The sequence below is a fragment of the Ascaphus truei genome, chromosome 9 (assembly GCF_040206685.1).
Source record: "Ascaphus truei isolate aAscTru1 chromosome 9, aAscTru1.hap1, whole genome shotgun sequence".
NCBI classification, from domain to species: Eukaryota; Metazoa; Chordata; class Amphibia; order Anura; family Ascaphidae; genus Ascaphus; species Ascaphus truei.
Window position 1 is genome coordinate 22714547 of NC_134491.1, and position 21622 is coordinate 22736168.

Consider the following 21622-nt stretch of genomic DNA (forward strand, 5'->3'; position numbering starts at 1 on the left):
GGGCACGGAATGGGATTTTTTGCCGTAAACCAAAATCGCCACCAGCGCTCCACTACCCGCCACGGGTCACCTCGCCACCTTCTGCCATCTTTAAATGTCCTCGGATCTCCCCAGCCGCAGGGCACCACTCGCGGCCACCGCCTCTGCATTTGTGAGCACGTCTGACCGGGACGCTGGAGCCCTCGGAAAATATGTATATATACACATAGAAAAAAGTGTCCTGGTGTCGCACACACAAATGCAGTCGGTGTAGCGGCCACGCGAGATGGCCTGTGGCCGGGGAGATCACAGGACATTTAAAGATGGCGGAAGGTGGCGTAGCGCCAGTGGCGAGTTGGTCGCAGGCAAATGGCTTCGGCCAAACGCCCTAGAGCGCAGTGGGCAGGTACTGTGATGGGGGGGATTTTTTAATGCTGCTTGAACAAGTGGGTCACGCTAATCTGAACTGCGGCCCTCTCTGGGGGCCCCCCCTCCTGTTCCTGAGGCAGAACGACACGCATTATGGCCGGGGGTTCTGCTTATGGAAGGACACAATACATCGATGTGGGAGAGGGGCAGATTTTGGGGCAAACTAATTAGGATCATTTGAAACAGACCCACCTCCTAATGCTTGAACCCGACACCACTAAATGTGATGCTTACCTGATAAAGGCATCATTAAAAAAAAAAGGGGGGGTGGGGGGGGGTTTATAATTGGTGGCAGGTGGGCCCATGGATACAAATATAAAAAATATGAAGTTATATATAAAAAATACTACCGTTTCGGCCCCGCGTGGACTTTCATCCCGGCACAAGCAGGTAATCACTTATTCCCAATTTATACCCTCACCTCTGAGAACAGGAGCTGGCGTTCCGGAAGTCACATGACGGATCCTCCACCGCCCAGCTGGAGGCGCTGTTTCTTCATCATTTTTAAAATTGGTTCTAGTGCTTTGTGTGATTTGCCGTATTACTATTTTTTATATACGCAGCAGGAGAAATCCGCAGCGCACACGGAGCTTGACATAGCGGTCTAGGATAACTCGCCACGGCGGATCAGCCGCTGTGATATCTAAAAATAAAAAAATAATAATAAATACATACATATATTTGTAAAAAAAAAACAATTATATATATATATATATGTATATATATATAAAGAGAGAGAGAGAGAGAGAGAACACACTAACGCAAAGGACAAATAAACAATGTAATCACACTATTATAAGCTAGCAAAACACTCAAATATTAAAATACATATAGGGGAAGGGGGAGGGGACAAGGGATAGCAGAGGGATAAAAAGTCCAGATATATTCACTGTACAGTATTAAGTTGTTTACCTGTCCCTTGCTTTAGTGTGCACTCTCTTTTTCCCTATGTGTATGTCCCTTTCTGGATTGGTTGTCCAATTTGAGAGCTGCCGGGACCTTGTGCTTCTTACCTATTGGTATACAAGTATCCCCATCTATCAGCAATACAATATTTGTTATTATCCTTACACTTTAAACACCATTCAGTCACTTACTATCTTTTTCACTGTATATACTTGGCACTTTTCCAAGTCTTATTCACTATTATATATATACAACTGAACCCCGTTCTAACGCGGTGCTTTGGGTCCACATAATGCAAACGCGTTATAACGGGGATCGCGAAAAAAATAAAATAAATAGCCGCCGCGATCAGGGGTTCCGTGTCCGCTGGAGAGCTGGCATAACTGCTGGCATAACTCTCTCAGAGCGAGAGAGAGAAAAAAATAAAAAATTATCACAAAGTAGAGTGCAAGTGGCGGTGTTATGGGGAAAATATATAAGAACACAGGAAGAAAGAAAACCCACATCAAGCACGCTGATAAATCAAGAAAGTACAAAAATGTATTGAACCAATTAAACAGAGAAATTAATAAAAAAAACAGATTAAGACCAAGCAGGGACCTACAGAAAGCATAGCAAAGTAACAACAAAAAGCCCACTGACACTAAAATAAAAAGACACAAGGAACAAAAAACAAATTCTAATAAAGTGCTAATATCATAACAACAGCAAAAGAGAGGGATATTCCCTATACAGATAGTGGGCTCTCAGCAGTTCCCACAGAGTAATGACCAGCCACAAAACACACATATGCAGCTGGAGAAAGTGATATACTAGATGGAACAGAACTAAGCTAAACTGTATGGGAAAGAGACCAGGCTTTAGTACACTCAGAAGGTCAAATGTCCACTGTAAGGAATCCAAGTCCCAGAAATAGAGAGAGCATATAAAGTCTATGTAGTGCTAGATAATAATAGCAGGGTATCAGCACAATAGTGCAGGCTGGATACAAGAAAGGTCTCAGAATTGTCAATAGTGAACTAATTAGTACACTTAGAGGGTCAATGATCCACTGTAGGGGATCCAAATCCCAAAGGCAAGGAGAACATGTAATGTCCATATAATGCTAAATACAGTAATACTAGCAGTGTACCAGCACAAAATAGTGCAGGCTGGAGAGAAATAGTATAAGCACTATAAATTGAAATAGAAAAAGGAGTCCCAAGATTGTCAATAGTTAAAGTGGGCATGTAATCTTTACACATCAGACACACACACACGCACACACGCACGCGCGCGCGCACACGCACGCACACACACACACACCTGCAACCCTGCCTTTCACCATTATCACCCGGCATACAGTGCTTCCACTGCAGCAAGGGATTCTGGGAAATGACATGCAAATGAGCACACAATGTGTCACCTTTTGCCTGGAATATCCATTCACATGGAACACATACAAGCTAATGCAATGCTGTTCACACAGCTTTTAAGCACAGCATGGGATTAGGTGCAAAGCAAGTCAAACCACTCACAGACATGTTTCAACCTTGATGGGTATCATCAGTGTGAGGTTGGTTTATACTTGCTTTGCAATATTTCTAGGCTGAGTAGGTTTACCATATACTTTTTAAGTTATGGTGGGTGAAAAAGGCAACAAAAAACATCCACCGTTAGCATATAGCCAATAAAGAATATCACTTGTGAGCACATTCACTTGAATGTGCTCACAAGTGATATTCTTTATTGGCTATATGCTAACGGTGGAGTTTTTTGTTGCCTTTTTCACCCACCATAACTTAAAAGGTGTATATATGTATATATATATATGTAGAGGTATCAGTACCGTGTTAGCCGAGCTTCAATAATCAAAAAATAAATAGATGATACCGTTCTGTGGCTAACGAAATGCTTTTATTTGTGCGAGCTTTCGAGATACACTGATCTCTTCTTCCGGCGATGTTACAATGAATGAAGCAAGCAAAAGCTATACTATAAACAGTGTCTATTGGAATGTTATCTGTGCTGGTCCTTCCCCCGGTGTGGATGTGTTTTATGGCTGGAGGTGTCAAAAGGTTCCTGAAAGCAAGTGATGAAAGAGTGTGTATGTGTATCAGTGTGAATTAACATGAATGGAGAGCCCACAGTATATACAGTGCTTTACAAAAGGTGTGTGTAGAGTGGGAGCGGATATAAATGGTGTGGGTGGGTGTGGAAATGTGAGAGTTAGTAGCATAACTAAAAGTGTGTGTGGATACTATGTGGTCCCTATTGGTGTATAGGGATGGAAAAACAAGGAGTATAAGTATGTGTGAGAGACAGCTGTGTGTGCATACATATAGCACAGTATGTACAGACATGGCCTATAGCGCTCATGGGAAGAGAGTTCACTTGTGTCAGTAATGACTCATAAAATTTCGATCTCTGTTTAGGCCACTGCTAAGTGTCCCGAACAGTTGCATAAATTTGTATTCATGCAACCGTCTCTCTTTCGGTGTTTTAAGATTACCTTTGAGTATGGCAACCCTCAAATCGTTCATCTTATGGCCAGAGTCAGAGAAATGTTCGCCAAGAGGACTGTCTCTTGTTCCGCGTGTGATGCTGTGGCAGTGCAGGGGCTAAACAAGAGAATGAACCTGCACCGCCACAGCATCACACCAAAATAAAAGTAACCATTTCAAACCATTCATTTCTGGTTTTAAAGGGTTACTTTTTTTTGTGCTATAAATACAGAATTTAAATTTTAACTCCGATTTATTTTAGTGCAGGATTAAAGTTGTGGGTAACAAAAAAAGTATTAAAGTACAGCTACTCTGTACCTCCTTGTATGGTTACACATCCAGTACTGAAGGTAAAATGATACTCCAGATTGTTACTCTGGAATATGCTGTTTATTATATGAGTGTTCTTGTAATTGAGGTCCACATTCTGTATTTTCCTGCATGCCGATGATCTGTTTATATTTATCTTGCTTGGATAATGTTAATTATTGCTGCTTTTTTTTTTGTGTATCAATCTTTTTATTGGTAAAGTTCACATACAGGTATACATACAGTAATGTCATGAGCCCATGACATTATAACGCAGTGCAACCAAATGGTGACCAATAATTATTGCTGCTTTTAAAGTATTTTTATTCTGGTCCTGCAGGTCACTGGTTACATCGATGATTGCACCTGTGATGTGGGAACTATTGACCATTTTAGCAATTACAACCTGTTCCCTAAATTACAAAAACTGCTGAGAAGTGACTACTTTCGCTACTACAAGGTAATCAATAAATGTAACAGTGTATTGGGAACACCCCAATCTCGCTAGTTAGACTTCTTAATAAACTTGGGTTCCCTCGGGAAATGAGAACTTTAAAACATGTAAAGTGATTTATAGCACATTTATTTTCTCTGAGTTCTATTTAAATTGGCTTTCCAGTACAATGAAGGATTTGGGTATAGATTTGGGTATAGTAATAGGCCGTAAAACTGTGCTAATCCCATCCGCCTCTATCACCTAATATAAACATCTTGGGTGCTGGGAAGTCTTTGTTTTAAACCACTGGATGATATCCCAGACATAATTCAATTTGGGGCATATATTTTCCTTTCCTACAGGTAGATTAGCCTAAAAATGCCAAACATGGGAGTTCTGCACCTTCTACAGCAGGGCTGGCCACCTCATGTCCTCAAGGGCCACCAACAGGTCAGGTTATGAACCACCTGTGCTGAAGCAGGGATATCCTTAAAACCTGACCTGTTGGTGGCCCCTGAGGACTGCAGTTGACCACTCCTGCTCTATAGGCGTACCTGAAGTTAACCCCTTCAGCACGGGAAGGCCTGCAATACACTGCAGAGCTATGTGCTTTCTGAGCGGACCCTGACGGTTAAATTAACCCTTGAGATGCTTTTGGGTTGTATGGAGCAATTCTGCAGTTGTTACCAAAAAAAAATCCAATTGTACACAGTCAGGAAATCCGTTTTTTAGGTTTACATTGTACTTTGTTCTCTTGGTGCTGTCTGTGAATGTCTTGGTGATCTAGCACGTGGCTTTGTGTGCCGGCGGTTATTGCTCTTTATGGTGCAGGCCGAGTTCTAAACATCTCGACGTCTCTGACATGATTCTATATTTTTATAGGTAAACTTGCAGAAACCTTGCCCATTTTGGACTGAAAATAGCCACTGTGGAATAAGTGACTGTGCCGTGAGACCGTGTCCAGCCGTAAGAACAACACTTTATTCCTCTCCCCCCGCCCTACACCCCCTCCCCCCGGCTTTAGTATAAGGAACAAACTTTGTGAAATAAGCACAGTATAAAATATATTACAATATAGACGAAAACGACATTGTAATCTTTAAACAAGAAAAGTATGGATGTACATATACTTACAGGACCGAACATTCATGTGTACATCTTGTGTTCTAACGCCGGTCACTACCTGCAAAAAATACATTATCCCCAAAGGATTTTCATCTAACTCTATGGAACTGTTTGAATAAGTTTATTCTTATTAGTAAATCGGAGTCTTTCACAGCGGCCATCGGGCTTTTCCTAAATGAGCAGCAGGAACCTCTGTATTCCCAAGAACTAGCGCAGGGAGACCGCAGTGTTTGAACTCTCGATAACACGTGTATACCTTGATTGTATAAATGTGGTTCTCCATGCCCACTGAAGACCGCCATCACCCTGCGTGTATTATCGTACAGTATAGATTGGGTTCTGTATCAGCTGTAATTTTAATTTCTATTATGCAAACATTAAAAGAATACATCCAACGTCACGAGCTGCCAAGTACGGATATTGATGTCTGCATTATTCCAGGGGCAGAACGTTTCCAGGGGCAGGAGCTCACCAGTGTTTTGGAATTGTTCATTTTAGTGCAGGAGTGGATGTTAAGGATATCCCTGCTTCAGCACAGGTGGCTCCATCGACTAAGCTACCTGTGCTGAAACAGGGATATCCTGAAAACCTGACCTGTTGCCCCCCCCCCTGATTTCAGAGTAACGGCTGTGGTTGTATTTAATAAATTGTAAATGAAGGTGCTTTTAATTTGTTTTTAAGAATGAAGTTCCCTTTGGCCTTGTGTCTTCAGTCTATAAGGTGAGGGTACTATAAGAATGATTAAAATCTCTGCAAACCTTATTCTGTGCAACTCAATATGCAGCTTTGTCTCATGTAACTTCAATACCCATCAGTTCTAATACTTTCTGCACCAGTTACCCAATTGCCTGAGCAAGCTTCTCACTCCTACTGTACACAGCACTTATCCAGAAGCCTTCTTATGGATCAATAAGGAATCTCGCTCTTCTCTCACTTTATTTCAGTGTAAGGGTTAATATATAGTGTTAAACGGACTGAATTATGGAGGACAGAGCTCTGAAACTCCAGCTCATTGCACAATTTGTATAATATTGGTTACAATCGAAATTCCTAACTATCCTTATTTGTAAGTAACTCGTGGAACAGTTCATTGCAGACAGTATAGAGAAGGTTCTTCCCACATGCAAGGAAAGGGTGCACTTAGATTGTAAGCTCTCCGGGACAGGACCAACTTTTCCTATTGTTACTCTTATGTCTAAAGCGCGTGTTTCCATTGTTACGTTATGTTGCGCGTATAACTGTTGTGAAGTGCCATGTACATGGATGGCGCTATGTAAATAAACACATACATACCATGAAAATGTATGCCGTTGACTGAGCCACTCATTGAGCCACCTGTGCTGAAGCAGGGATATCCATAAACCCTAGCCTGTTGGTGACCCTCGAGGACTGGAGTTGGCCGCCCCTGCGCTATGCAATGTGTAGTCATCTTGTTGTCCCTGCATGCGATGGGGAAGAGAAGTGTGCTGCTGCCAGTAGGATCTCTTAAAGTTTGGTTACGGGCGTTGATTTAAAGCCTTTATCTCTACGTCAGTGCACCGAAAAGGCAAGTCATGGGAGTGGCGCAGACGATGAATGTGAAAAGGCAAAGCGACTTGGAGCCGTCGATGCATCACTGAGGTTTGTTTCTATATGACGTCTCACTTGTAAATCCTACACGTGGTGCTCCAGTAATCACTGGTCCACTGAAGGGTAGGGCTGAGTCCGTGGGGTGGGAGACCGCGCGGAGGCGTCCGCACGGGCGCAATCAGATTGCCTTAAGGCAGGGGGGCGCAAACTTTTTTCCCTGCGCCCCCCTGCCGGCGGTCCCCTCACTCCCGCGCCCCCCCCTAAGCCCCACTTACCTGCGCTCTGGCGTCATGACGCCATAGCAACGTGACGTCACATGACCTCGCGGCGTTATTTTGATGCCGCATTGCCATGGCGACGCAGGAAGGAAGCCGCCGGAGCCTAGGTAAGTAAAGGGTTACAGAGGCCCTGCAGCTCCCCCCGGCACTTAATTTAAGTGCCTTCGGGAAGCGCGCGGGGCCTCTGTAAAACCCCGCGCCCCCCAGTTTGCACACCGCTGCCTTAAGGCATCGATCGCGCCCATAGAACGTGGAGGCAGAAGGGGGCTCGCGTTGAGCAAGAAGTCAGTTGAAACTGATTTCTTGGAGCGACACGCAGGTCATGTGAGCAGTTCGCCGACGCCCCTATGAACGCCCCCCACGGCCCGTCCACCATGGACAGCCTCCGCACGGGCGACGGCACCATGGCCCGGGCCTAAGCCGTCCTGTTGCTCCATCCTCATGGATCCTGGCATCCCAAAGCGAAATCCTGTCTATGTACGAAGAAACCAAAGGAGGCAGCAAGTGCAGTACAACCACTTGCTGTGTATCTATTGTAGCATCCAGGCATTTCGGGGTACCGAGCCCTTCTGTACATAGATCTGAAGAGCATAGTGCTCTGAAATGTTACCTGGATGTACCTGCTGTGATGCTACAACAGTTACAGAGTAAGCTGTACACTTCCTAGCTGTGTGCTGCTGCCGCTGCCGCTGCCGCTGCCGCTGCCGCTGCCGCTGCCGCTGCCGCTGCCGCCTTTGGTTTGTTCTTGCTAACCATGGCGGCACTTTTTGAAGCAGTAGCTGACGTGTGTAATTTGTTCCCGCTCCTAGTGAAGAAGCGCAGGAAGCTGTAATGCAGTGGGCCAAACATGACGATTCTTCAACCAACTTTTGTGAAGCTGATGGTATTTCTGTTTCTCTGCTTTAGATCCATATTGTAAAGCTCTGAAACTATAGGGGCATATACAGGGCACGACAAATTCTAAAACCAAAAAGCACTCGCCCAAAACAGTCAACCCCCCCAAAAACCTCACCCGCCTCATGAATCTTACCTGCGGTGGGATGCGGCATCTCCCACCATTTTCATGCTTCTCCCCTGCAACTTGCAATTCTCCCCTGCAGCTCCTGTGAAAATGGCTGCGTGGCGTCAAAAGATGCTGCGTTGCCATGACAATGGGACTTGCCATGACAATGGGACGCTACGCGACGTTAAGACGTCACGTGGTGGGAAGTTGTCATGGCAACGTCACGTAGCATCCCGTTGTCATGGCAGCGCAGCATCATTTGACGCCTCGCAGCCATTTTCACAGGAGCTGCAGGGGAGACAATCGCAAGTAGCAGGAGAATGGCGGGAGACGCCACAGGTGACACTTGACAGCGGGAAAAATGCCCTCGCTGTGAGCAAGTGCATTTGTCGAGTCCTGGGCATATGTATCAAGGCCAAAGTGGAGCCATTCTGGGGGAAAGAACTGCACCGTATGCATCAAATAAAAGGTTCAGTTGACATCCATAGGGTTGTTTTCTTTGATCCATCTTGGGCAGTGTTTTTGGCCTTCAGGGACCCCATAGAATATGGTGTGTGTGTGTGTGTGTGTGTGTGTGTTTTGCCTCTGGGAGAGACTTGGAACCATAGATATCTTAGATTCAACAACCATCCTGTGATCTGTATCAGATTGACACAATGGGGGATTATTTCTCAATCTCAGCTGCCAAACAGACCAAAGTGGTACTAATCGGCTCCATATCCATCAATTGGATTCTTTCGTTTTCTTTGCTTAATTTGGTGTTTTGTACCCCCCCCCCCACATGGCACCACTATTGAGATGCACTAGTTGCTGGGGTCACCCCATCATTGACCAATGCTCTCATTTTCCAGCTCCAATTACTGTATACTGGATAGAAACTAAAAACAAAAGTATCTGATTACAACCTAAGTTTACACTTCCAATTCGTGTTTCATCATTGACTGCAAATATAATTCTAAAATTCAGTTTATTTTAAATGTAATACATTCATAAACGATGACAGCATTTGGGTTCATGCTGTAAAAGCACTTCCTTTCTGCCGAGCACCCTTAGGGCTAGTCTGAGGCACCCCTGGGTTACTTAGCACCCTGGTTGAGAAACACGGCTCCAATTGATGCTCACTAATTGCCTGCTATTGAGTAACGACTATATATAGATAAAGTACTATAACACTTAAAATGACACATTCTCTTGTAGGAGTATCAGAAGTATTCCCCGTGTAACTGAAGCTGCTTATGGCTGCATATATTTCTATCTTCACAGATGAAGAGTCCCCCGACGCAGAATACGTCGACTTGCTGCTTAATCCCGAACGGTACACGGGTTACAAAGGATCTGGTGCCTGGAAGGTCTGGAATAGCATATATGAGGAAAACTGTTTCAAGTACGTCAGTAAGAGGGCGTGTTTCAATGCACTAAAAAAATAGGCATACTTTGTACCATACTGACCACACTGACCTGAGTAATTAGTACTCCAATTTAAAAAATGAAGTTAATTTCATAATAGCAGATATAAAATCATTATACAACATGTTCCTCCCCCCATTACTGTGTTAGTGTTGATCTGCAACGTGTCTGTGTCTTCTGGGGAAACCGTCTGAAAGCGCAAACACTGTTATGTGTTACATAGTTACATAGTTACATAGTTACATAGTAGATGAGGTTGTTAAAAGACGTACGTCCATCAAGTTTAACCCATGCTAAATGTAGACGACAGATACTTTATCCTATATTTGTATTTACTGATCCAGAGGAAGGCAAACACAAACCCCAGTGACACATTATCCAATGATATCTCCATAAGGGGAAAAATAAACTCCTTCCTAACTCCAAATAACGGCAATCACATTACTCCCTGGATCTACATCCTTCCCATGTATCTAAAAAGATGTCCAACTATCTATTGTATCTGCCATCACAGTCTCGGTGGGTGATGAATCCCACACTGTAATTTATAGTGTTGTGCTGATTATTCACTGAGCTTTTATCTTCATTTCTTGTAGGCCACGAGCAATTAAAAAGCCTTTAAATCCACTGGCGTCTGGTCGAGGTAAATAGTCTTACGCAAAAAGATAAAAGAAAGTGAATACCCTTGTATGATTCAAAGCATCTCTACACACTCGTAGCCTCCAATTGGTTTCAGACACCTGAGGCATTAAGGTAGCCCAAACCCTACAAGGCATTTGCCCACAATGTTGAATTTCTTACCTAGTAGGCGAGGTTGAAGACATGTTAAATTTAGTCTGATAATTGGTACTGTATGTTGTCTGCCTCTGCTTCCCCCTCCCTCGCAGCACAAAGCAGGTAAAGACCTATAGGGGTTTGATCTGAGGGTCCGGCATTCAAGGTGTTTAGGAACAGCCGGAAGTAAATATTGGGTCCCTGTTCTCTACAGAGATCCTGTTTAAAGACTGTTGCAAAAGTTTAATCATACTTTATCTGGCTTTCTGACATCAGGCTCTCTACATCGGATCACAAATAAGCACTGTTGCTTTAAAAGCATTCTATTGTTACTTGATTATTGTTGCATATGCAGATGGAACATCATTTTGTACTAGTATACATTATGTATTTGTATTAATGCACATATTAACTTGCTGCTTGCACATTTCAGAGTATATCTGAAACCCCCCAACAGGTCCGGTTTTAATGATATTCCAGCTTTAGCACAGGTGTCTCACTCCGTCCCTGCTTTAGCACAGGTGGCTCAGTCTTAGACTGAGCCACCTGTGCTGAAGCAGAGACGGATTGAGCCACCTGTGCTGAAGCTGGGATATCCTGAAAATCTGACTTGTTGGGGGGGTCTTGAGGACTGGAGTTGAGCCCCCCTGCTCTAGATCAGTTATTAATTATCCACTTCACTTCTTAAAGAGGCTCAACCTCTCGTTTTGCCTAATCCACCTAAATCCAGAATTACAAGAGAACGGCTTTTATTGCAGATAATTAAATCTGTCACTCGTGTATTCTCATACTTTATTTTTCATTTTTGATTTTTTTTAGGGGAAAGTGAAGGTATGTAAGGGAAATGGATCTATGACAGGCAATTTCTCCGCCTATTCACCGCTGGCGTCCCCTATCTGTTTTGGCAGAGGGTTCCGTTTTTACAGCCGGGAGAATCTGCTCAAATATCAGCCCCATGTTTATCACAGTAAAGGAGTCCCATTGAAAGCAACGACTTCCTCTGCTAAATCTGGTGGTCTCTCTGGGTAGGCCACAGTTCAGTTGGGTGGGCTTATTAAATGACCCTCACGGTGTTGGCAGTCATGGTGACAATACTAGAACAGTGTTTCTCAACGTCAGTCCTCAAGCCCCCCAACAGGTCAGGTTTTCAGGATATCCCTGCTTCAGCACAGGTGGCTCAGTTGAAGACTGAGCCACCCGTGCTGAAGCAGGGTCTGATTGAGCCACCTGTGCTGAAGCTGTGATATCCTGAAAACCTGGCCTTTTTTTGGCGGGGGTGCAGGGGGCTTGAGGACTGGTGCTAAGCACCGCTGCAATGCAACACAAATTATTGTTACCACCATATTCTTTCTGTATGACTGTTTCACTGTACAATTGTTTTTATATTGAACAGGTGAGTATATACGAAGAAATACGTATTTTAAGCTGTTTAAAAAAAATATTGGGGTGTATATCTTTATACTGTATGGCGCTATCCAGATATATGGCATGTTGCAATACACGTGACAATATTAGAGCACACTGAATAAGCGCTTCGGACATAAAACGTTAGGAGCTGTAAAGTATCATTTTAACAAGGAACTTTATTTATAATGTCCTGAACTTGTGGAATCTGTGATATCGGTTATATTTACAGAATGATTGTAAAAATAAGATCACATGCAAGACGTCAGTTGTTGCTGTGGTTTTGGGAGGGGGCTTTACACCTTCAAACCAGCTTTTTGTTCAGTTTTAACACTAATCTGACCATGCAATAAGGGTTGGAAATCCAGCACATCCGATGCATTCCCTGTGTATGCGGCCGGCAAACAGAACATGCTTTTATTTCCAATTTTTTTAATTGAACTTTTGAAATTTGGGTTACAGAAAAAAGAGTGACAGGGGAAAATCATATTAGCATAACACTAATATACTTGAATAATAAGACATACAAAAATACACAAACATGGTTTTAAATGCTAAAACCACTTAATTACACCTTAAAAAAATAAATAAAAAAAATCTCTATTTAAATGTTTCCATGTTGTACAGAACATAACTCACACATTTTTACTCTATCTGCAGGAAAGATGTTTTTTAGCTGGCTTGAAGGTAAGCATCACTGTCGGATACACGGCAGTAATCAAATGATTTCTTTTTGGTTTTTCAGGCGAGGTATTGGTTGCCATTAGTATAATTATACATATTCATATCCCGCGGCGTGGTACAATGGGTGCAGCGTTATGCATATTACCAAAACATAAACCGTTACATACAGGCGCGGACAAACACGCACACACGGATACAGAGAGGTAATGAGGGTCCCTGCTTGGGGGAGCTTACAGTCTAGCGCACGGGTGTACAACTCCAGTCCTCAATGACCCCCCCCCCAAACAGGACAGGTTTTCAGGATATCCCTGCCTCAGCACAGGTGGCTCAATCTTTGACTTAGCCTCTGATTGATCCACCTGTGCTGCAGCTGGGATATCCTGAAAACCTGACCTGTTGGGGGGGCTTGAGGACTGGAGTTTAGGTCCCCTCCCCCTCCTGTGCTAGAGGTAATTAGTCTTATGCTCACTGCCACTTTAAAATGTAGGAAATTGCATGAAATGTATTGATGTTTTCCTTCAAAATATTGAAATAGAGGAAGTTTGGTATGTATCTTAAATGACTTTTTGCTGCTGAAGGTTATTAAATCACTCAAATATTGCATTGTTTATAGGCTTGATATTAAAGGAGCAGTCCATGCAATATCCTACATGTTGTGTGTTTTGAAAAAATAAATATTTTTTTTTTTTTTATAAATTGGTTCTATAGTATTGGCTAATACTTAATACATTTATTTTTTATTTATTTTTATTCAACTCTTAATGCCATTATTCATGAGTTTGGATATAATGAGCATCCTTTGATTTTTATAGCAGGTTTTTTATCAAACTTCCTCCGAAGTGAAAGATCTTTGCAACACTTTTCAGTTTTTGTGATAATTTGTTGCCAATATTCCCAGCAGTTTGAGCTGCAACTGTAACAATAGATAACTTTACCTTAGTAATATCAGGATACATTGTAGCTGCTGAGTTACTGACCGAAGGATTGATAGAAACTGAAAGGCAGCAATTTAGTGCACCCATCGATCACGGGAGAACTAATAGATCGGCATTTTAGGTAATTAGTTTTCAATAAAGGTAATCAAAGGCTGTATGTATATATGTTTTAAGTGCCGCTTGGATTGCCTTTTTAAAAAATAAGGCTCGTTACACTTTAGGTATTTCAATCACTATTTATTCTTTTCTTTTAGGACTTTGTGTAGATAAAAGAGCCTTCTACAGACTTATTTCTGGATTACACGCAAGCATTAATATTCATCTGAGTGCACAATATTTGTTGCAGGGTAAGCACAATTATTAGCAGAATTGTTTCAAGGATTACTATAGAAAAATAAATGCAATGATAATGTAAATTCCCTAATGTGTTCAGAAAATGACATGTAATGTCAATGTAATAAACCCCGTATGCAGCATAGAATATCTACGTGGCTATTATGCCAAATAATCACAGAATTTGCTGTCATGTATTTGGGCAACAAAGCAACAATGCTCGGCAGCCATTCCATAAACTTGTATTCTGGTCAGACTGGTTATATACACCTATGTGGGATTGCTGAAGAAACGTGATTGATTGGCTTTGCATTTGATGACTTTGTAGCCAAGGGTTACATCCATTCACAGTTGCAGGATCAGCGGGGCTTTCTGTTAATAATAACTTTATTTCATATAGAGCTTTTCACCCAATGCGAATGTGAGCAGCACATAGGAATGTTACAGTCCCTGCCCAGGTGAGCTTACAATCTGTTTGCGCTGCCTGAGGGAGGTAGCGACTTGCCCAAGGTCACGAGGAGCTGACAGCGGGAACTGAACCAGGTTCGCTGAGCCAATCCTTCAGCCCTTTGTTACTAGTCTAGTTCATTCTAATTTCTTTATTTTCGCAATTTTATTTTAGACACTTGGCTTGAGAAGACCTGGGGCCCCAACGTGACCGAGTTTCAGAAGCGGTTTGATGCGGCCCTTACACAGAACGAAGGCCCGAGGAGGCTGCAGAACCTGTATTTTATTTATCTGATAGAACTGCGGGCCCTTTCCAAAGTTCTGCCATTGTGCGACTGTCCGGGTTTCCTGCTGTATACAGGAAACAACACCAAAGACAGGGAAACAAACGCGCGCCTCCTAGAGCTCCAGCGTGATGCCAAGTAATGTTATTTTAGTTCAAAATATTGTTTAAGTGCATATAGTAATACCAGGTCGGAACGGGTACTACACATGTGCAGCACGTGAACAAGATTTTAAATCTGGGGGTGTGTTTTTTGAGGGGTTTATGTTTTTTTCCCACACTAAAGACATTCTCACATGTTTTGCTAAACCGGGTCACCTTCAATTGCCCTCACCTGAAAAAATGTTAATATTTGGGTGGTCTCGTTCCATTCTGTAGTAATTGTGGGCTTTTTCCGCTGGTGTATTTTTCTACTGAAATGTTTGTTTTGCCAAAACTCGGTGTTTGTTTTGGATTTTTATAAAATATTAAAAACTAACTTTTTTTTTTTGTATTTTCCAACTAATTTTTTTTGCAAAAAAAGTGGTGCATGTTTTAACCATGTATTAAAAAAAATACTTTTTGTGGGGGAGGCGTGTGCATTCCTTTTTAAAGAGGCAATCCAAGCAGCACTTAAATATTTTAATTTAATAATTGCAGCCTTTTATTGAAACTGTATTACCTAAGCTGCCGATTGATTTTAATTCTCCCGTGATTGATCAGCAAAGATCCTGCTTCCTAGAGTTCACTAAATGGCCGCCTTTCAGTTTCAATCAATCCTTCAGTCGGTGTAACTCAGCAGCTACAATGTATCCTGATATTACTAAGGGCTGGGACCCGCTGCGCCCGTGTGCGCGGGCGGCGACGTGAGCTCAACTTACCATTCCTGTTTGAACTCACGATCGGGTCCCAGTCCCTCCTCACTTCTAACTTGCTACATGCTGTGACGCGGTAGCCAGCAGGAGACACGAGAGAATGGTGTTCTCTTGCTGCAACGCGTCACATGGTACGCGAAGGGGCCAATCATAGACTGGCTCCCTTCAACGAATGGCAAGCCAGCTAGTGTGTGGAGCTGCTGCAGTGCTGTGAGCCCTGCTTTGTTTTGGACCCCGCCCCCCTCCGTCATGGCCGCGCCCCCTCCCGTCATGGCCGCGCCCCCCCCGACCCGTTTGGCCACGCCCCCCCCCGCTCCAAGAAAAGCAGCCTGTAGACCGCAGATCGCGGTACAGCGAGTTGCACGCGCCGCCGGCAAGCAAGCCAGCCGTGCGGACGCGTGCAACGGGACCTCAGCCTAAGGTAACATTATCTATTGTTACAGCTTGCAGCTCAGACTGCTGGGAACATTGGCAACAAATGATCAGAAACAGGAAAGTGTTGCAAAAATGGCATTACAAGTGGAATTTAAAATAAAAAAATAAAGGATTCTCTAATACTATTATTGCTCTAATATTGCTTGGAATGCCCCTTTAAAGTTTGGAAAAACAGCTACGGGTGAGGGGGAGGTAAGGGGGGGGTGATGTGGGGGGGTGATGTGGGGGGGTGATGTGGGGGGGTGATGTGGGGGGGTGATGTGGGGGGGTGATGTGGGGGGGTGATGGGGGGGGTGATGGGGGGGGTGATGGGGGGGGTGATGTGGGGGGGTGATGTGAGGGGGTGAAGGGGGGTGATGTGAGGGGGTGAAGGGGGGTGATGTGAGGGGGTGAAGGGGGGTGATGTGAAGGGGGGTGATCGGAGGTGCAGGGGGTGAGGGGAGTTGTAGGGGGTGAGGGGAGGTGAGAAGGTGAGGGGGTGAAGGGGGGTGATGTGAGGTGCCGGGGGGTGATGTGAGGTGAGGAGGTGTAGGGGGTTAATGTGAGGTGCCGGGGGGTGATGTGAGGTGCAGGGGGGTGGGTGATGTGAGCTGCAGGGGGGTGACGTGAGGTGCAGGGGGGTGACCTGAGGTGCAGGGGGGTGACCTGAGGTGCAGGGGGGTGACGTGAGGTGCAGGGGGGTGACCTGAGGTGCAGGGGGTGACCTGAGGTGCAGGGGGGTGACCTGAGGTGCAGGGGGGTGACCTGAGGTGCAGGGGGTGACCTGAGGTGCAGGGGGGTGACGTGAGGTGCGCATACATCACACATGCACGCACACAGAGTCACACATGCACACACACAGAGTCACACATGCACACACACAGAGTCACACATGCACACACACAGAGTCACACGCACACACACACAGTCACACGCACACACAGTCACACACACACACAGTCACACGCACACAGTCACACGCACGAGGAATTCACACCTAGTGCAAATAGCTAATACAGGGGATGTGTGCCGAGCATGCACCTTCAAAGTCAAAATGTATTTGCATTTTGTCAATGAAATTGTATTTTGATTTTTAATTAAAACATCTTACAAACACAATTTCTGTGACAAAAGTCAAAGAAGTTTCACTTACTATGCGCGTGCACAGCACACACAGCTTTTTTTTCTATTCCCAAGGAGGATTTTAGACAACGTTTTAGAAACATTTCAAGAATAATGGAATGCGTTGGATGCTTTAAATGCCGCTTGTGGGGAAAGCTTCAGGTGAGTTAATCTGACGTAGGCTTGTGGGGAAAGCTTCAGGTGAGTTAATCTGACGTAGGCTTGTGGGGAAAGCTTCAGGTGAGTTAATCTGACGTAGGCTTGTGGGGAAAGCTTCAGGTGAGTTAATCTGACGTAGGCTTGTGGGGAAAGCTTCAGGTGAGTTAATCTGACGTAGGCTTGTGGGGAAAGCTTCAGGTGAGTTAATCTGATGTAGGCTTGTGGGGAAAGCTTCAGGTGAGTTAATCTGACGTAGGCTTGTGGGGAAAGCTTCAGGTGAGTTAATCTGACGTAGGCTTGTGGGGAAAGCTTCAGGTGAGTTAATCTGACGTAGGCTTGTGGGGAAAGCTTCAGGTGAGTTAATCTGACGTAGGCTTGTGGGCTGCTCGATATCACAAATACATGTTTGTAATTCCTTTTTTACATTTGTTTTTTTTTTTAACAACCTTTATTGAAATTTTCCATAGGGGGAAAATAAGCGGTTGGGGAAGGTACAATTAAGAAATTTAGGAGGGGGTAGGGATGCAGTCCGGGAGATACAATGCTGATGACACAAATTTGCTTTTCAACACTCGACCTTACACCTGCTGTGCGGACCAATGTTTCTGAATGTCTCTCTGCGATATCATCCTGGATGGCCCTCTGCCGACTTAAATTTAACATGGCAAAAACAGAGCTCCTTACACTTCCTCCCAAACCTGGCCCTACTACCTCCTTCCACATTACTGTTGGAACTACGATCATTCACCCAGTAGTCCAAGCACGCTGCCTAGGGGTCACACTCGATTCCTCTCACATTCAAAACATATCTAAAACCTGTTGCTTTTTCCTCCGCAATATAACAAAGATACACCCGTTCCTCTGTTGCTCGACTGCTAAAACTGTCACAGTCCCTCATTCTCTCCCGCCTTGATTACTGTAACCTCCTGCTGTCCGGCCTTCCTGCCTCTCACCTGTCTCCCCTACAATCTATCCTAAACGCTGCTGCCAGAATCACTCTACTCTTTCCTAAATCTGTCTCAGTATCTCCCCTGCTGAAATCCCTCTCCTGGCTTCCTGTCAAATCCTGCATCTCACACTCAATTCTCCTCCTCACTTTTAAAGCTTTACACTCTTCTGCCCCTCCTTACATCTCAGCCCTAATTTCTCGTTATGCACCATCCTCACTCTTGCGTTCTGCTCAAGGATGTCTTCTCTCTACCCCCTTTGTATCTAAAGCTCTCTCCCGCCTTAAACCTTTCTCACTCAATGCCCCACACCTCTGGAATGCCCTTCCCCTCAATATCCGACTAGCACCCTCTCTATCCACCTTTAAGACCCACCTTTAAAACACACCTGCTTAACGAAGCATATGAGTAGCTCCGTGGCTAACATTATACACCTGATACATAAAGCTCTGCCCCCTGCAGACACACGTACCAGAACCCACTCCTACTGTATCTGTTCCTCCAACCAATTAAATTGTAAGTTCTTCGGAGCAGGGACTCCTTTTCCTAAATGTTACTTTTATGTCTGAAGCACTTATTCTCATGATGTTATTTGTAATTTATATGATTGTCACGTGTATTGCTGCTGTGAAACGCTATGTATTGATGGTGCTGTATAAATAAAGACATACATACAAACCATCAGTCAATAAATTGAAAGAGTTGTACATTTATACAGAAATCGTGGAGTGCATGACAATATTAAACAGAACCTCTACAACCCAAGTTTCTTTTTTGTTACATAGTGGTTCCCTGGCTGAGGGGGAAGACGCCTCATCCCCTTGGCCTTAGGAGGTCTCACATGGGGCATTTAAAGCATAATACAGTGGGATTGCAGACCGGGGATACTTGTGTAGGATCCATGGCTGCCAGATCTTTTGGAAATTAGGGCAGGAGTAGTTTAGGAAACCCAGCATTTTTTTTTCCATTTGGCAGATGAACCATATTTTATTTTTAGTTTTGGAAATTGACGTTCCTTTTTAATGTTACAGACTCAAGGCCTCGGCACAGCTCTAAAAATCCTATTCTCTGAGACACAAATTGCGAACCTCCCAGAACGCGGCCTGCCCTACGGATTCCAGCTTACGCGGCAAGAAATTGTGGCTTTGTTGAACGCTTTTGGATGGTTGGTGTTCATCAGACGGTTAAAATTAATTCCATTCCAGATCTTTGCTGTGTTCAGCTCATGGCAAGATTGTGACTCGGTATCAATGCCCTGAGCAAGAGAGGAGAACTCTCGAAAGCTTCTCTTATACCTTTTTTTTTTAATTTGGGCTAACAATAGATATCACCTAATACTCCAGTACTCACTGAAGCACAACTTTAACACCATTGCGATGTATTGCAAGTCCCTCTGGGTTTATGAATCTAACTAATTACATTTGTGAAGTTCTAACCCTTTTTGTTTTTTTTAGTAATTCCAAAAAACACTACATGTTTTTGGGTGAAAGTATTTTATACAAATGGTTATTTTGTAGGGTTATAACTTATACAACTTTTATGGAGAGAATGGCATGCCAAAATGTATTTTGTAGCTCAAATATGGCAGTCCACACTATTTTTATAGCCCTTTTCCCATCCCTCTCTATGGCCTTAGTTTCTCAATATTCTTAGAACAAAGCTCCTCTATTCTTCAGCTATCCCATTTCTGTTCCATATGCATAACCCAGGGGGGGGCTCGGCTCCAGTGTCCCCCAACAGGTCGTTTTCAGGATATTGCTTCAGCACAGGCGGCTCAGTCCAATACTGAGCCTCTGAGCCACCTGTTCTGAAGCAGGGATATCCTGAGAACCTGACCTGTTGGAGGTGGGGAGGCTTGAGGATTGGTGTTGAACACCCCTGGCTTAGGGTATTCCGCTGGTTGGGCTAGAGCAGGGGTCTCGAAACCTGTCCTCAAAAGCCGCACACAGGCCAGGTTTTATGGATATCCCCGTTTCAGCACAGGTGGCTCAATCAGTGCCTCAGTGCTCAACTGGGCCCCTGATTGAGCCAGCTGTGCTGAAACAGGGATATCCATAAAAGCTGGCCTGTGTGCGGCTCTTGACAGGTTTCGAGACCCCTGGGCTAGAGTTGCCTACCTGAAACTTTTTCTTGCACTGACGATTGTGCCGCTCTTGAAAAGCTGCAGTTTCCTGTACACCCTTAAAAAAAAAAAAAATCAGTCCTAAAATGCTGACACAATGGCAGAAATGCTTGCTCCGATGCAAACAATACAAACTTCCACATTCATTTCAGCTCCGGGGACCCCCTGCTTCTGCAGATACTGCTAAACTGGGTGCCGGTGGCTGCTCCGCTTGGCTAGCAGGGATCACATGGCCATTTTTTTTTTTTCAAAGCTCCTGTGCCCTGCGGGCCAATCGGAAGCTGTGACGTCATTAGGTTCCACTTCCTATTGGCCCATGTGATGTTGGCACTTTAAAGATCAGCTGGAGTGGCTACTAGCACCCCCAACTGGGGAATCTCTGGAAGCAGGGGGGCCCCCCCAACAGCGGTAAATGGGGTTCAGCTCCAGAGATGCCCTGCTTTTATCCTGGGATCTGTAAGTTCACCTTGTATTTAAACATTCTATGCAATCATATGGGCTCATTTCCTTCCATGTTTTTTTTTTGAAGAAACCTATAAACCAACCTAGTTCTGTGCTTAAACCATTTTTTGATCTACTCTGTTCGCAGGATTTCAACAAGTGTTAAAGAATTGGAGAACTTCAGGAAGCTACTAAAGGATGTTTGAAGGTTTATCACGACCTTACATTGACAAAATATCACTCTGCCCTGTGTGGAATGTTAATTTGCGGTACTGAGACTTTGCACATTGATTTTGTGAAATGGACCTATCATTTGTTTAAACAAACTTGTGAATGTGCCACGTTCTTTAACAAACCTGCTGTGTATATTGTATAATAAAAAAACATTCTAATGTTGCACAAAACTTTTGCATCAATTTAAAACTCACTGATTTTGCTTTAGAATAGGTAACCTGTACATGTGTAAAGAGATTTCAAAATGAATCACAGCCTTCAAACAGCCACCTGTGCTGAAGCTGGGAAAACCTATTTTTTGGGGAGAGGGGTGTGGAGGGAGTTGAGCTCCCCTGGTCTATAGCAATAGACTCATGATTTGGCCAAAAGGCAACTTAGACAACCTTATACTTTGGCCTTCATACGATGCAATCCTATGGAAACCCCTATTGATGTCAATAGTGATATTTATGCAATGGTGCAGTTGCAGTTTATAGAAGAACCATCACCCAACACTAATTGATTTGTTCTGTAACAAAACACCCATCATTACAAAATGCATGTTG

At 43.9% G+C, this 21622-nt stretch overlaps 1 protein-coding gene across 1 annotated transcript; it reads left to right on the forward strand.

Moving 5' to 3' along the window:
• The first annotated feature begins 265 nt into the window (after nt 1-265).
• On the forward strand, nt 266-21202 carry ERO1A (endoplasmic reticulum oxidoreductase 1 alpha). Its single transcript, XM_075615382.1, has 15 exons — nt 266-385; nt 4447-4566; nt 5425-5508; nt 6349-6387; nt 7202-7287; nt 8324-8397; nt 9781-9901; nt 10521-10567; nt 12763-12789; nt 13976-14068; nt 14677-14924; nt 15874-16059; nt 17250-17336; nt 19312-19445; nt 20992-21202. The coding sequence occupies exons 1-15, from the start codon at nt 266-268 to the stop codon at nt 21047-21049; spliced, it is 1524 nt and encodes a 507-aa protein (XP_075471497.1). The 3' UTR covers nt 21050-21202.
• Nucleotides 21203-21622: the final 420 nt, after the last annotated feature.